The sequence below is a fragment of the Larimichthys crocea genome, chromosome III (assembly GCF_000972845.2).
Source record: "Larimichthys crocea isolate SSNF chromosome III, L_crocea_2.0, whole genome shotgun sequence".
Lineage (NCBI taxonomy): Eukaryota > Metazoa > Chordata > Actinopteri > Sciaenidae > Larimichthys > Larimichthys crocea.
In genome coordinates, this window is record NC_040013.1 from 36,823,261 (window position 1) to 36,838,550 (window position 15,290).

Below are 15,290 nucleotides of genomic sequence, written 5' to 3' on the forward strand. Positions count from 1 at the left end.
AAAAAAGGACCTCGTCTACGTTCACAGTATGTCATGGCTGCATCTTGTTCTCATATTAACTTTATTTACTGATTTTGATATAAAGAAGTTGCGCCGCTGTCCGTGGTGCTGAATTTGATTTTCTGATCGGAAACTAAACTGATCGAGACGGTTCAATACGTTTTTCACAGATATGTTTTCACTTGTAGAGAGGTAATGTTTTGGATTCCTGGAAATCATGTTTTGGTTCCAGCTTTAGTCCAACTGTGCACATCATTATAAATACCTACTAGAGCTTATTTTGCCTCGTTTTAAAGTCTTTTACAAAAAAAAAAGTCTTCTTGATTTGCATCTCGGCAGCAGAGGTGGTCCAACACTATTTGTGAGAAGATATTCTGCAATAGCATTCATTTGCTTACAAATTGCGCAACCAAGCGAGTAAGACAGACAGAGAGAGAGAGGAGGGGGTGTATGTCTTTTCTAATAACCAACACCAGCTCTAAGGGGCGGTGTCCGACGGACGGATGGATAGATGAGAGCTGGTGCGCACACAGGCTCCACTTTTACGCATCAGTTGTTCGTGTAGGTGTCGATGCCGAAGTTACCACGGATTTGGATTTTTCTTTTTTCTTTTTTATTACAGAAAATACAACCAGCGTATTTAGAGCATAATTCAGTTGTAGACAGCATCCAAAGTGAGGCATACACCAGCAGGAGTGTATAGAGCAAGTGGAGCGAGAAAAGTTTCCGTCATGGCAGCGCATGGATGGAGCTCAGTGCGTCTTGGGTTTGTCGTCTGTGGATATTTAGCGTTTTTCTGTGGGGAGATTGTACAGCAGGCTGAAGCGGGCTGCAGGGAGAGGGAGAGCCCAAACTGCTGCACCGGCCGGAACAACGAATGTTTTGAGTACACCAAAAGAAAAACGGTGTGCTACTGTGATACATACTGTCAGAAAACCAGAGACTGCTGTGAGGACTATCAGCATGTGTGCCAAATATCTGGTGAGTTGCTCGTTTCACCCTGTTCACCGAAATGTGACATTACATGATTTTGAAACTTTTAAGTTTTGAAAGCTCAGCGTTTGGGGGAAATTAACAAGTATTCCAAATCCATCTGTGTCCTGTTCAGTGACGCCTGTTGTTCATTGTTGTCCGGTTTGAGGCAGAGGTGGCTGGCAGTGAGGTGACACGGAGACAGTGAGACATACTACACATAGCTGTCTCTAATGTGCCCATTAAGGCTGTTTGTTTTGAGTGACCAGACTGAGGTGGACACTAGTGGGGGGGTATCTTCTGTCTTTACAGTTCAGGTTGTGTGTGCCTGTTTTCAAGTTTGTAGGCTTGACCCTTGACCTTACCATGAAGCCCTTGCAAAGTGGAAATAGACATCATAACAAAGCCACAAATCAGAATGGCAGTTTTATCTTCTGCAATGAAAGAATGAACGGCTTGAATCATGAGATTAAGGTTAATTCCTTGAGTGTAGGTAACCTCTTCCCTCACCATCCTGTCTGCTGCTATATATGGACAAATAAGGGAATGGACACCATGGGAACAGACTGCCAAAGATGGTCAGGATTACTGACAGGAGACTTGTGTTTGAGATGTGGCAGAGGCAGCTCGAGATGTTGAAACATCTCAAGTTCACAAAGAGTGATTATCTGTGTATAGAGTGTGACCCTCGCCTTAAGTGCACACTAACAAGCACCTGCAGGGTCTGTCATATGACTCAAAGAGCACTTAACATACTGTAGCAATCCCTCTATTTAGGCACATTTAGTGTATACACAGTTTGAGTGTTATGTATCTGTGCTGTGAGGTGAACCGTCTGCCTCATCCAGATTAAGTTAATCACTCAAGTGTTGTGATCTTAATACACCTTATTAGACCTCGGACCTGGTTTAAGCAAAGCTGGTTGAACTACCTGTTTATCTGTTTGCTATACTACTTCAGTTATTTTCAAAAATCAACAATCATTGCTAATTACAATCATAAAAAATAATTTTAATTGATGTTTGAGTGTATTTTTACAACCTCTTAATCTTAATCTCTTAATTTAAGATACAATTCAGTAGAACAATCTATGTGTTGATGCAAATTTATCACTTTGAGCAATATAAATACATTTAGATTAACTTGTCTTCATTTTGTCTTTAAACTTGCTTGAGCCAAGTCGTCATGTCTGCTTTTATTTTGGTAAAAGTGGTGTTGTTGTCAGGTGGTCACACATATACTCGAAAAAGTTTAGTTTGTGTTTGTGAGTTTAACTTTTAAACTGTCTTCATTAGGGTAATATTAAAGGCTCGAATCTCAATTTGTATTTTTTATCCACCAATCAGTCAAAGAGACTTGTAGAGACAGCATTTATCATCCAGCAGCCAGCTGAGACTGTGCAGAATAAGCAGAGAAAAAGCAGCTCAGGTCAGTGTTGAGTCATCACTGTACTGCTCAACAGCAGCTGGTCCCTCTGAGGTCAGCTAACGGCTGCCATGTGCATCAGTTCACTCACGTGTCAGATGAGGATTTTTACCAGCGTGGACCTCAGGTGTCACTCTCTGACAGAAAGGTCAATCCTGATGGGACACAGAGTCACACAGTGGTGAGATGCAGGTGTTAGGTGTTGGACAATGTGTTCACTGTACATAATATCTGCAAACCAAGACATGTCTGATGAATATTCATGTGGCAAACTTAATAATCATCTACACATTAGAATTGTAAAACATACTTTTGGGATTGTGTGATTTTTATGTTTTTAAAGTCTTTGATCTGTCACCTTGGCCATGATTTATATATGCTGTATGGATCAGTGAGCATTGAGTGATGCTGAGAAAAGCGCCTTGACTTCCTCCCTGTGCAACCTGAGCATCTGTACAGTATAAACACAACATGCAGCTTGTGGCTTGGCTCCGTTCCATCAAAGTGTCCTGATGTTTTTTTCACCCACGTTACACTCAGACTTTATCTGATCCTGATCCTGCAGCTCTGTAACGCATCAAGGAGTTTGTCTGTGTACTGTCTGTCACAGTCTGTAATTTAGTCGTGTCAGCTGTAGCTGAGCAAAGAGCTTGGAGTGGGTGACATCAGAGGAGAAGCAGAAAAAAACTGTTTGCACCACAAAGCTCTTTCAAGTGTGATACGATTCCCTCCAGTGATGTTGTACAAATTAAGTATTTGGCAGGAATTTGGGCGGAAGATGTTTCTGTGCTCTTAATATTTACTCTGTTAAGATATGTGTCTTAAAAGTGAAGTCAGAGGAATGTTTTAAGGAAAATAAATTCCTCTCTATGACACTCATTGTCGTCTGGCAAGCATTTCTGCACCAGACTGGCAGAATATGCTATGTACCAGGATGTTTCTGGGGGAATCATCAGGTTTATGCAGCATTTCTAAAAACACCATTTAAGGACAATAATCCATCAAACTCAGTTCCTGGGTGAATTTCAGGGTAGGCATGAGTTATGAAGCTTCACAGTCATGTTTAGTTTTAGATCCACAAGTTTTAAAAAAAAATGTTGTAATAGTTTTTTGAGTTGAGGATGTGATATAAACCAATCTTACACCATATGCCATCCAAAAAACTCTCCATAATTTGGTGATTAATCTGGCTTCTAGTTCCATGTCTTAATTCTCAGGAGACATTTTTCAGACTAAAATCTCACAGTAAAAACTAACCAAACTAACTATTTTTGGCTGCCTTGGCATTGTAAGGTTAACTGTGTCCATTCTTCTCATTCTTGCAAAATCTAGTTTGGCAACAGACTATCAATCCATTAATCTTTGGTGTCATTCTCTTAGAAATAAACCTTATTTTGAAACATACATGTAAAATGCATTGACTGAGGCTTCAGTACATCAGAATTCAATCCAGCTCAATCGATGCCTCCTCAATAAGGTGTGCAACATTTTTTTGATTGGATAAAGTTCCAGTTTCTTCTCTTGCTATAGGATTAACACTGATTGTTACTAGAAATATATGATATCATTGTAAAAAGCAGACGGGGATGAGGCAGAAGGGGTGGAGGCATCTTAAAGAAAATTAGACACATCAGTGAACATCACAAATGAATGATACTGAACAGTAGGCTTTGTACAGTGTTAAAAATGCATGTGGGGAGTTGTCTCTGGTTATAGGAGTACCTTTGGTACATCACATAATTTCCAGCCTCATTCCTCTTCATACACTCTAGAGATGAAAATGGCCCACTGGAGAATAAAAGTGGCAGCTACTCTCCTCTCCTACTGTGGCGTCTGGTAGTTCTCACTTCAACAAGAATATGTATTGTAGCCTCTGACTCAGATACACCAGAGGTTTGCTCAACATTCATCTATCTCTCCTGCAGGCATTTCTGCTACTCTTCCTTTCCTTTATGGCGTGGTACACTGTCATGTCATGATGCTTCTACGTTCACTCCCTTCTTTTCTTCCTTCCTTCCCACGCGTTCGTCCTTTAACCTCAGTGAGTAGTGAATGTTTTTACCCAGCTTGGCTGAAATGGACCAGCTGCTCTAGTTTTTTGAGCAAACAGCTTTCCATCTAGTTTTTCCTTGTACTCACACACTGCAAATAAATTTGATGTTCTTCATCTGGTCCAGAAACTTTTTTCAAGTTGAACTTGAAAAAAAGTTTTATCTAAACCACTTTTAAAAATACATTTTAGCCATGCTAGAAAGGTGAACATGGTAAATATATCTGATTTGTATTAGTATGTTAGCATTTCAGCATTAGCATTTGTCTTTAAGCACTGCTGTGCTCATGTGAAGCCTCTGTTATAGTCCAATCCTGGTCTTTTCATTACTCCCCCCTAAGGCATCTGTATCCATTTGTTGTTTTTATCTTGGCCTTGAGGTAGTACAGATGTGCAAGTTCCCATTTTTTGTTGTTACTGTCTCAGTGAATACTTTGAAGTAAACTTCATTTTGTCTTTAAATGGTGTTTGTTTCCATGTTTTTTCACTGTTGATTCATTGTTTTTAGGAAGTGGAGCCTGCATTCAGAATTGAGATTTCTTGTGTTTTTGTGTGGCCTGTCTTTAGTTATTATCATTATGCCATAATAAAGTGTTGCAAGCCCTGCAATGCAAAGACTTCTCCTGCCGTTTTAAAAATCTGTCTCAGCTGTGTTTGAAATGAATCCTTTTAATTAGTTGGTTTGCTTGGCTCCTCTTTTTAAGGTGTCTACAGGAAACATTTACGTGCTAACCTGTTATTAGGGCTCAGTCCTGTGTCCTTCACCCCTATTAACAGGCTTATAGTCCTTCCTTGTGTTAGTGAACAGTACAAGACTTGTCCCAGCTCTCTATATAGGAGGGTAGTTTGCAGGGGAGGTTTTGAGGTGCAGTGGTCCTCCAGAGCAGCTGGACATCTGGGTCCTATCACAGAGGAGATGGTGGGGGGGGGTTGGAGGGGGGGGGAGAGAGTGAAAAAGACGACCACGAAAATGACACAGAGACAGATGGGGGAAAGACAAGACAAGAGAGCGTGTGGGCCAAAGTGATAAAGGGAGAAGAAGATAAAGCAAATTGGGTGGGCAGGTCTGATAACTCTTTTGTTATATAACCCTAAAATGGAAGCAGGATTCAGGACTGAATACCACTCTGAAAAGCTAGATAGTACGCTATTATTCCACACTGTAAGTGTGACTGAGATTGGCTGACAAGTGGGGAGATAAATGTCCTTACGTTGGATACACATTCAGTGCTTTGGTTAAGTTAGTGGCATTTGTCTGAAGCTCTGCCAACTGACACTGTCCAAGCAAAGCTGTATTACTATAGCTATAGCTGCATTTCTTAATATAATTTAAACGCAGTGCAAGGCATCCTCTCAAGATATTATGCAATAAAGCCTCTAAACACTCTGTTTCAGATCTCAAATATTTGTAGTTTGATTAGATTGAACTGACCACAAGAACTGCCAACTGTTATCAGATTATTTGATACAAGTGTGGGTGTATAAAATTACGTAGTTTCATCTTTTTTCAATATATTCCCACCCACTTCAAAGTGCTATAAAAAACATAGAAGACAAACATGTTCACAGTAAGTTGGTAAAAATCATGGACTGGTCTCAGTTATTTAGTGTTTCAAAAGTCACATACTCCAAACGATACAGATCTGAAGTTAGTATCAGAAAAAAACAAACATCTTTGTTTAATTATGGAAGTCTTCAGTACTCGAAAACACTTTGTAAAACTATCAGCTGGTTGAAAACAGAAAAGCTCAACGTGCTGACAACGAGTGCCATTTGTTTCCTGTATTGGGGTCAGAGGTCAGAGGTGGTGGCAACTGGGGACTTTCTCATCAACAATGGGGACAGGGGACAACAGTGGCTGTAAGCTCTGTGGGTCAGACTGTCAGCAGGGGTATCATGTGGGTGGTGGGACTGTCGCACTGGTGGTACCAGAAACAGAGTAGGGGACCACCACAGTTTGGTAATTGCCTTCTGACCTCTGGTGGCTTGGGGCCAACAGTCTGAGACTTCCAGACAGGGCTTCAGTCCTATCCTGTTAATGTGTATGTCGGTGTGGATCGAAGGGGTAATAACCCTGTTTCCCCTCGGGTGTGGGAACTCAGTGACCCTATCAGTTTCAATGCGCACGCTCTGCAGTTTAGTCCTCCACTGCCCTTGCTTTTGTTTTTCCCACTAGGAGAAGGGAAAACAGCAGCATAAAAAAGGAAGAGGATGTAGAAGAGGGAAGGAAAGGCGAGGAGACAGGAGCAAGGATAAGTAGAGGTGGAGGAGACAGAAGTAGGGAAGCTGATATGATTGTGGTGTCTGATTCGCCCCACGCCTTAGTATTCTTCCAAGAAAGTTCATGTCACTCTACAAGTCTACACCAGTAATGTGTATGTCTGTGTGTTTTAGGGTGATGACTGAAGGTGGAACTAGCCCAAGTGGGTGGGTTTAATCTGACAGAAATTGTTTTGATGAGTGTGTATGTGTACGTGTAGTGATCTGGGAAAGGCGAGTGTCAGGTGGGCAGCACTAATGTGCAGGAATGCAGAGATTCCACAGTGGCTTTGTGGATCGGCTGTGTCACTGAGACAGCCGCCCCCCTTCTCCAAAACCCCAACGGGACCATGGGAATGAACTGAACAGGCGGCACCTTGAAAGCTCTCTCTCTCTTTTTCCTGTTCACACACACACGCACATACTTATTCACTTGCAGCATTGTACTGTGGGCTGAGTGTGCGTATTATAAAGACAGAGTTAGGTAGATTAGATGGCAAGGAAGGATTAGATTCAGTTATGGTATATTTATCTTCTCCCTCCCTATAATTTCATCTCAGACCTTCATGCTGTGTGCACCTGCTTTCATTGTATTAAACTTCTAATGTCTACAAAGAAGCTCCGCACTAAAATCAGGCTTTTTGAATGACGTATTCTGGTGTAAATGTGTATGTTTGCAATTATTAATTTGTGTATAGGCCTCTGAGTGCCCGTCTCCTTATCTGTTTATGCATTTATAGAGTGGGAAAAACAAAGCTGTTAAATGTCTGCCGCTATTAAAACTCTGTGTTGGACAAGGCTTGATTACTGCTGGAGACTGAGCTTTGATCAGAGCAGCCATCTAACTAATACAGCTTCCTCTTAGCCTGATGTAATTGGCTAAATTGGCCTACTGAACAGTGAAGCTTGATTGCTTCTGCTGCCGTGTTTATGTGGTGTGCTGTATTTGTGTGTGTGTTTAAGTGTGGGGTAGAAGGAAACCAGAGAGAACAGGATGCAAAATTAGCCCCTTATTTAAATGGTCCACACATTTGACCTGGGTCGCAGACTTCCTGACTCTGGGGTTTGGCTGATCTGACATTAGTGGATGGTAATGACCCAGTCACTTGTTTGCGGCTCACCTAGCTGAGTGAATGCACAGTGAAATATTGTGCAACTCTATATCTGGGTGTGTGTTGCAGCTCACACTTTCAGCCGTGCAGTTAAGCATGACAGCAAAGATTAGGAGAAAGTTCATAATTGCCTCTGGGGTAAAGATCGGTTAATTTGTCAGAATTAGAGCATTTGCAGTGATGGATAGGTCTTGAGTCTGAAAAAGACATATTTCTTCCTCTTCTGCCCTCATGTCTTTGAATCTTCCTGAACTGGGACTCATCTGACCATTCCAAAATGTAACTCTGTATGTATGTAATGCTCAGAGAACCTAAATCTACCTTAACCACTACCTGAGGCTCCAGATATTTTATGACTTTTTCTCCATTTTTGGGTGTTTATCTAAAACCCTTAGCTGATCTCTCTCTCTCTCTCTCTCTGCTTCCCTAGCAGCCATTGACTGTGTGGTGGGATCATGGGGTCCCTGGTCATCATGCACATCTCCATGTGGAGTTGGCAGCACAGAAAGGAGTCGGCAAGTGTCTGTTCCCCCTAGAAATGGAGGCACTCCCTGTCCTGACCTCAAACAGCGTAGAGGCTGCTTTGGAAACAATGCCATATGCAGCACTGCGAAAGGTGAGACCTTTCTCTACATGGCTCTTGCATGCATTTATGCAACCCTGCTCTGAAATCTGTTACATATTAATTTGGTATTTCAGTATTCTCTGGGGTATCTTTTATTAACACTTTAACTGTAAGTAACACATCTGTTCTGATGGCTAATCTCCAGCTGGACTATACCAAAAGCCTCAGTTATGCTCTGTACTATTGAATCACTTTCCTGGTAATGAAACACCTGCACACAGATTTCCAAGGAAAACTGAATTTTATTTAAGATGTGGGATATGTTTATACTTCCACTGACTTTTCCATAATGAAAAAAGGTGCTTTTTTAGTGGAAACAAGAGCTTATCTGACATGATTGTTACCCATTTCTTTTTCATCGCCACACCTGACCTGCAGAGGTGGCAAAGATCCTGCCTGATTCTTTCAAGAGGAACTTCAAGGACCCTTGGAGGCGACCACACATGCTGATGAAGGAGGAGAAGGCCAGGTAAGGCCCTTTATTATCACACTGCAAACAAACACACACGACTGCTCCTGACTGACTGAGCCAGCCCTCTTTGTTTTTGTCTGTCGCGTTCAGCTTTTATGTGCAGTCAATGCAGAGAGGGGTAATTACAGCTGTGTGGAGTGTAGAATGATCATATGTTTTGTACAGAGTTTCATTTAAAAAATGCTATCTGTGCATTTGTGCGTCAAATTTAACAGGTCAATATTTCAAAAGCATATTTGAGTTTTACAAATATTTAATCTTACTTAATTATAACTACATACTATGCTTTGCCAGAGAACATTTTCAGATGTTAGCTTACTCATTCTTGCATAAATCTCTTTTGTGATTTTACTTCTCAGTTTTTACTTAGTTTCAAAGGTCACTTTAAGATTAAGATTGTGCTCTAAAAGATTAGAGAGTACAGACCAAGGCCAAGGTTGCCACAGCACGCAGAGCCTTGAAATTGCTTTGGCTATGTAACGTGAACGCCGTCATTGAATATTTGCATCATGAGCTGACCTTTACTGATAAGGCAACCATAATCCATGTAAAAGGAAAGGTCTCCCTGCATAGATGTCACCTTTGATCTGAGCTGATTGCAGATGTTCTCAGAGCCGGAGAAATCAGAGACCAGAGAATAAAATCACTGCTGGTTTCCTGACAGCCCACAGCCTTTCACACTGATTAAAATGGACATCGGATACCTTTGTTTTGACTGAAGTACAAAGCATCGGGGGATTGGAGGCACATTATTCATAAATGAGAGCAATTCAGCATGGATGACATGGAGTTACGGTGATTTTGCACAGACATCTGGTGCCCTGATATGTCCCTGGTGTCATGGAAATTGGCCCAGGAAACGAGGAGTTAACAAATGACACCAAATGGTGATCTACAGTTATTTAGTTATATCTGTGATAACATTTCAGCGAGTAATATTTCACAAAGATACGAGGATTAGCAAAAGCCAGGGGGACTATTACTATTACTTCAGGAATTAAGACATGAATGCCTTGTGTGATTTACAGAGAAAAAAGTAAAGAAATCCCTCCTTGGTAGTTGTATGCATGCACATATTGAATATGTTTGAATCTCATTATACTTAGTTTTAGCACAATATTAAAATAATCCCAAAGGTATATGCTAATGAAAATTGCTGATAAAATCCATTAAGCATGAATGAATATGTTAATCTTTTTCTTCACTTTTCTGTACTATCAATATGTGTCAATAGAAATAGTATTTATGAAGTTATTCTGTCACTCTGCTCTGTGTGCTCCCTGCCCCCTGCACTAGTGATGTGTAGGTCGCGAACGAGCTGGTTCAAAGAGCTGGCTCTTTTAAGTGAACATGGGAGCCGGCTCCCGTCCGTCCGTGAGCTGTTCTTTTTTTTTTTTTTTTTTTTTTTTTTTTTTTTTTTTTTTTTTTTTGTTTTTACTTTTCTCATTAGCAAAAGTACCTGTGGGCGCTGCAGGCGTTGCCTACAGGTGTCACATGCATGCTGTGTAACCAATTATGTGAGAATTGACAAGGACCATACCACCAAGCAGGGGTGGGGGTAGCAGTGCTCAGACGGTGACAGAAGACAAGAGGAGGGAGATGCGCTTAAGGGGAGAGAGGAGTGTGGTGCAAAGATGAGTGACAACAGAAAAAGAAGTAGTAGGTCAAAGGCAACAACCCCAGCAAGACAGAACAGAATTGATGAAGAACTGGCTACAAGTGATTTCTAACCTTTCTCGTTTCTATCTGCTTTGTGTAGCAGAGTGGTTCTTCAAGCAAGTTAGTTCAATCATTGGGTGCTTTCAGAGAGTTACAAGGTATTTTACAACTGTAAATGCAATTGGCTACAGCAATTTATTGAAATTGAAGTGATATATGTGTTTAAATACAAATCACAAGTAAAAACAGCGCTGAATTTGGCTGAATTATAAAAGGTATAAGTGGTAAAATGAAGAGCTGTTTGGGAGCCGGAAGAGTCGCTTCTTGGTGAGCTGAGCCAAATGATCCAGCTCACTAAAAAGAGCCAGAATACCCATCACTACCCAGCTCTCTCTCTCTGTTGTTCCTCTCCCACAAGACCCCAGAGTCCTTTGATTGGCTAGAATGCATCATAGATACATCCACTGATTGGTTGAAAAAGAAAATATCCCGCCTAGTAATGTTTGTCCATTCGTTGACTGCGCTTTCAGTCTGCCGAACATCTATTTTTTGATTGGTCTTTTACGTCGTGGAATAGAACAACAAGGAAGTGTCGGACAGACACAAACCAAATCTCAGGAAAACAGTGCAAAAAAACCCCAAACACATCTGTTATGGAATTTTCTCTTTTAGGGTTACACGAGGCCACGTGTGAGCCTTGTGATCCATGGCAGTATTAACTGTTTGTCTTATGACTAGGTGCCACCATATCTCACTGTGGTGGCCAGGGTCGAAGAGACCTGTTGCTGCCTTCCTAGTCATAATAGATAGCTTGTTGTTGCCGTTCCAGTCTGCGTAAGGTGACATCTGTGTCCCCAGACTAGAATATGCTGACAATAACACCTCCAAGAGTAAAGACATTTTCTTTGACTAATTCTGGGCGTATAGTATTTGGGGTGTGATCTTTGGGTTTAAAGTATATCCACCAGCATGAGTTCGTCAGAATGCGAGACTGACTCAAGCACTTCAGGTGTACTTTGAGAGTGTCTCTAATTTTCCTTGACCAAGCGTCAATAAATAATACAGCATAAGACATCAGAGGCTCCTGAACACTTTCTTCCCTCCTGACCTCACCATTGACCTTTGACTTCAGCAATTTCTCCACAGCAACATCTCTCTGTCATAAACCGTTTCAGAGATATTCACAGATATGTAAAATGTACATGGCGGATTAGGCAGATCCCAATCCGTCCCCAGACGGTTAAATAGCTACAGAAGCAAATTTAGCGGCATAAAGCAGTTTTTCCTCCGTTTCATTGCGGGTGGCAACAAATGACCACTATGTTACGTACTCAGAAACGTAGGTGGCGTCCTGTGTATCTGTGCTCGATTGCTCTGCCTCAAATACCCAGATGTTTGTCACAGAAAATTGAAATTGAATTGTGAGAACTGAATTTGAATTTTGAGAACTGAATGTTCAGTTCCAAACTAATAAATTAAATTTCAAATTACAATTCAGATTAAATTTTTCATGCAAGGATTCAAATTGAACAATACAAATTCAAATTATGTGATTCAAATTCAGTTTTTTTATGCAATTATTAAAGTTAAGCAATTCAAATTCAAATATAAATGATTTAAATTCAGTTTCTGGTGGCACATATTTCAGCCCATAAACCTTTTTCTTCAAGCATGAACTTCAAGAAAAACAAACCACCCTACTCGGGGTGGTGTTTTGTCACAGCTGATTTAATCAGAGACAAAATAAATAGTACCAGAGTCCAAAGTGCCTTCTAGGGAACACAGAGAGCAGAAAAACAAGACTTTATTTTTGTTTCCAGTGTACAGATTGAGCTGTGTTGATATTAAGATACTGTAGGTGACCGTGACACTGCTGGATCACCTTCAAATGCAACCAGCTGCTTGTTGGGCTTGTTGTGTGGTTATAGTCACAATCAAGCACAGATTGCTGGGTTGGGTGACATCATAGTTTTCAGCAATCAAGCCATGTTGGACTGCTTTTTTTTAACTCTTGAAATCCTTTAGGGAAGGAGGAGAGTGTTAAAACTTTTTTGTTTCTCTGTGTCTTCATCTGGATGTGTTCAGTTTTCCTGGTTGTTGTTAATGTTGCAATAGCATGTTTTAGAGAATGACAGTTCAAAACTCAATCCAAAGAACAAAACAGAATTACACCTGTAAAGTCTAAAAATGTAATATGACTAATTAACAACTGTATTTTTGTCAGATTTTAAAACATAAGTGAAATTGAGTCAATTACATGTGACAGTTTTTCTTTCTTTCCCTCTCCTTACTCTTTGCCTCCAGTTACTGTGTGTACCTGAGGGTGAAACAGGCCAGTGCAGCATGCAAGCTCAAACTCTGGAGTGCTCACCTGGTGAGAGAGAGGCTGGTCTGTGCAGAGTGTCAGAGTGATGCCATGTCAAAGTCAGGCCGCTGTGGAGGCGACGGCCTAGAGAGCACCAGGTAAACCAAACATTCAAAACTAAAGATATATTCATCCATCACAGAGTCTGTGTAGCTTTTGATATAACTTAGCCTTTTGCAGACTGGCTGGAACAATTTATGTTCCTCTGTCAGCAACAACTAAGTGAAAAGTAGCAGCTACTTCTGAAAGATGGGTAGTACCCAGATGTGTACTCGTTATACAAGCATATGCATATTAATTTCCTGTGTAAACCAGAGGTGAAATCAAAGTTTCTTTATGATCTAAAATCTTTGAAAGTTGTGTAAGTATTACGCTGACAGGGCATCAATCTGTGATGGGTCAAGATAGAACAGCTAAGTGACCCCATAGGCAATTGAGCCAACCTAATAAGTTAAGCATATAATTCATTACACATTTAAAAAAGTGCACAGAGGCATAAAAAATAAAAAGGGTCCATTAGATTAGAACAAAACAACAACAACAAAAAAACAGTTCCCCTAAAGGTGAAATAGCTTTTTAAACTAGCTACATATTTGTGGATATTCATTTAAAATATTGTTAATAATATCCATGCTTTGAAAACATTAAAGCTGTTATGTGTAGAAGTCTGGCCTGAAAAAAACAAAACAAAAACACATCTGCAACCATGACACAGTTTTTTTCTACAAATCTTAATGTACGCCATAATTTGAAATATGCTACAACCACATACAGATTCCATACACAGTGGATTTTAATAACACAAATAAAGAAAAATTAAATTACGTTTCCATATTGCCACTGTTTTGTGCCTGATACGATCCTTTTCTTTCTAGGACGTTCTGGGCAGCAGCTTCAGTCCCGGGCTGTCATGGTTCCTGGGTGCGAGAGTCGTCTTCTGAGGGCTGTCGGTGTCCTCCCTACTCTGTGCTCTTTGTGTGAGACGATGTGTAAACTCCACACATCCATACGCAGGGATGAGATTTCCCTCAATGCCTCCCGCTAACTGTGGGGGAGCCCTGCCAGCTAAACTAGACCCCTCAAATCCAGATTACTGGATGGCTAACTCAAGGAGATCAGCAGCATCCTGCCACTTTTTCCTTTCACCTCATACTCTGTACTGTATACACTATCGCTAAACACACAGAAATTCTTGCATTTATTCCAATTTTACAGCCACAGCAACATCTATATGCCTTTTTACCTCTGAATCTTTGCTATCTACCTCCATCAATGCAAGTGCATTTGTTTATGCATAATGTATAAATATATAAATATATTATTTTGCTTTATACATTTTCTACTTTTGATTGTTTATGTGTTATGTATATGTGTCTATATAGCTAAACTTTAAACACCAAACAGCAGTTGCTACATCGAGTTTAAGCCCCAATCCAAAGGGTCCTAAATGACTTGCAGGTTGGAGATCCTGAAAACTGGTTCATCCAAATTGTATCCATTTCTAGAATCCTTGAGTCTCATATCTGTGTTTTACAGTTTTTGTCCTCCTTGTTGTTTCTTTCCAGCAAAAACACCATATACCATCAAGTCAAGTAGAATATCAGGTCTTGATACTCAGGTGCAGAGATTTGTGTCTTTGTCTCCAATCCAGCTTTGTCTCTGCCTCTTCTCTGCCAGGTCAGTCACTGATGTGATGACTAGTTTAAAGTGACTCACAGCTAAAATCAGTCCCATCTGTTTAGACCTCATGTTGTTGGAGAGGAAAAAGAGCCATTTAAGAGAATTTCCCTGTGGTTCTCCTTGTCCTCGTGTTTTAAGACAAGAATTGCTTCATAACTATGTTTTCCTTCACTCCCTGCCCTGCTCGGAAAATCTTGTTAACCTCACAAGGGAGTTTTATCTGCAAAGTATCATCCAAAATAAATATGTACAGACATGCTACTCCCTTTTTATTAATTAATGGAATCCTCTCCCAGCACACTCCACAGCTCCTCCGTCTGCACTTCTTTTTTCTTCTCTGCCCTTATTGCTGTCTACTGCCCTGATGTTTTCTTTAAAAGAAACTGCAGATGAACCGCAGCGTTACCTTTTCAAACTAAAAACAGCAGTCAGTCAACTGGCTCGGTACGCCTACACGCATCTCTTGTACTGCTGGTTTAAGAGGAGGACAAGCGTAGTCCCAGTTAAGGGCTTTTCTCTCTGGAAAGCTGTGACTTTCTCTTTCTCTCACATGTCTGTGTCTATGTTTGTGTGTTTATTTATTACAAAACAAGTGATGATTTTATTAGTGCAGCACAAGCATACTCTGTACACTGTCCATTAGTGAAAATAAACAACTATATTGTCATTTC

The 15,290-nt window shown here is 40.6% G+C and overlaps 1 protein-coding gene across 2 annotated transcripts; it reads left to right on the plus strand.

Moving 5' to 3' along the window:
* The first annotated feature begins 483 nt into the window (after positions 1-483).
* Positions 484-15,290, plus strand: si:dkey-178e17.3 (somatomedin-B and thrombospondin type-1 domain-containing protein). 2 transcript variants are annotated; one of them, XM_019264467.2, is made up of 5 exons: positions 484-981; positions 8,252-8,434; positions 8,822-8,912; positions 12,879-13,037; positions 13,815-15,290. In XM_019264467.2, the coding sequence occupies exons 1-5, from the start codon at positions 732-734 to the stop codon at positions 13,918-13,920; spliced, it is 789 nt and encodes a 262-aa protein (XP_019120012.1). In that variant the 5' UTR covers positions 484-731; the 3' UTR covers positions 13,921-15,290. The 2 variants fall into 2 exon arrangements, with proteins under 2 accessions (XP_019120012.1, XP_010732571.2); XM_010734269.3 differs by having other exon boundaries at positions 485-981; positions 8,249-8,434.

Coding starts and splice junctions, on each gene's coding strand:
- si:dkey-178e17.3 (XM_010734269.3), top strand. CDS start 732: ATGGCAGCGCATGGATGGAGCTCAGTGCGTCTTGGGTTTGTCGTCTGT. Junction 8,435..8,821: donor CATATGCAGCACTGCGAAAG/GTGAGACCTTTC, acceptor CCTGACCTGCAG/AGGTGGCAAAGATCCTGCCT. Junction 8,913..12,878: donor ATGAAGGAGGAGAAGGCCAG/GTAAGGCCCTTT, acceptor CTTTGCCTCCAG/TTACTGTGTGTACCTGAGGG.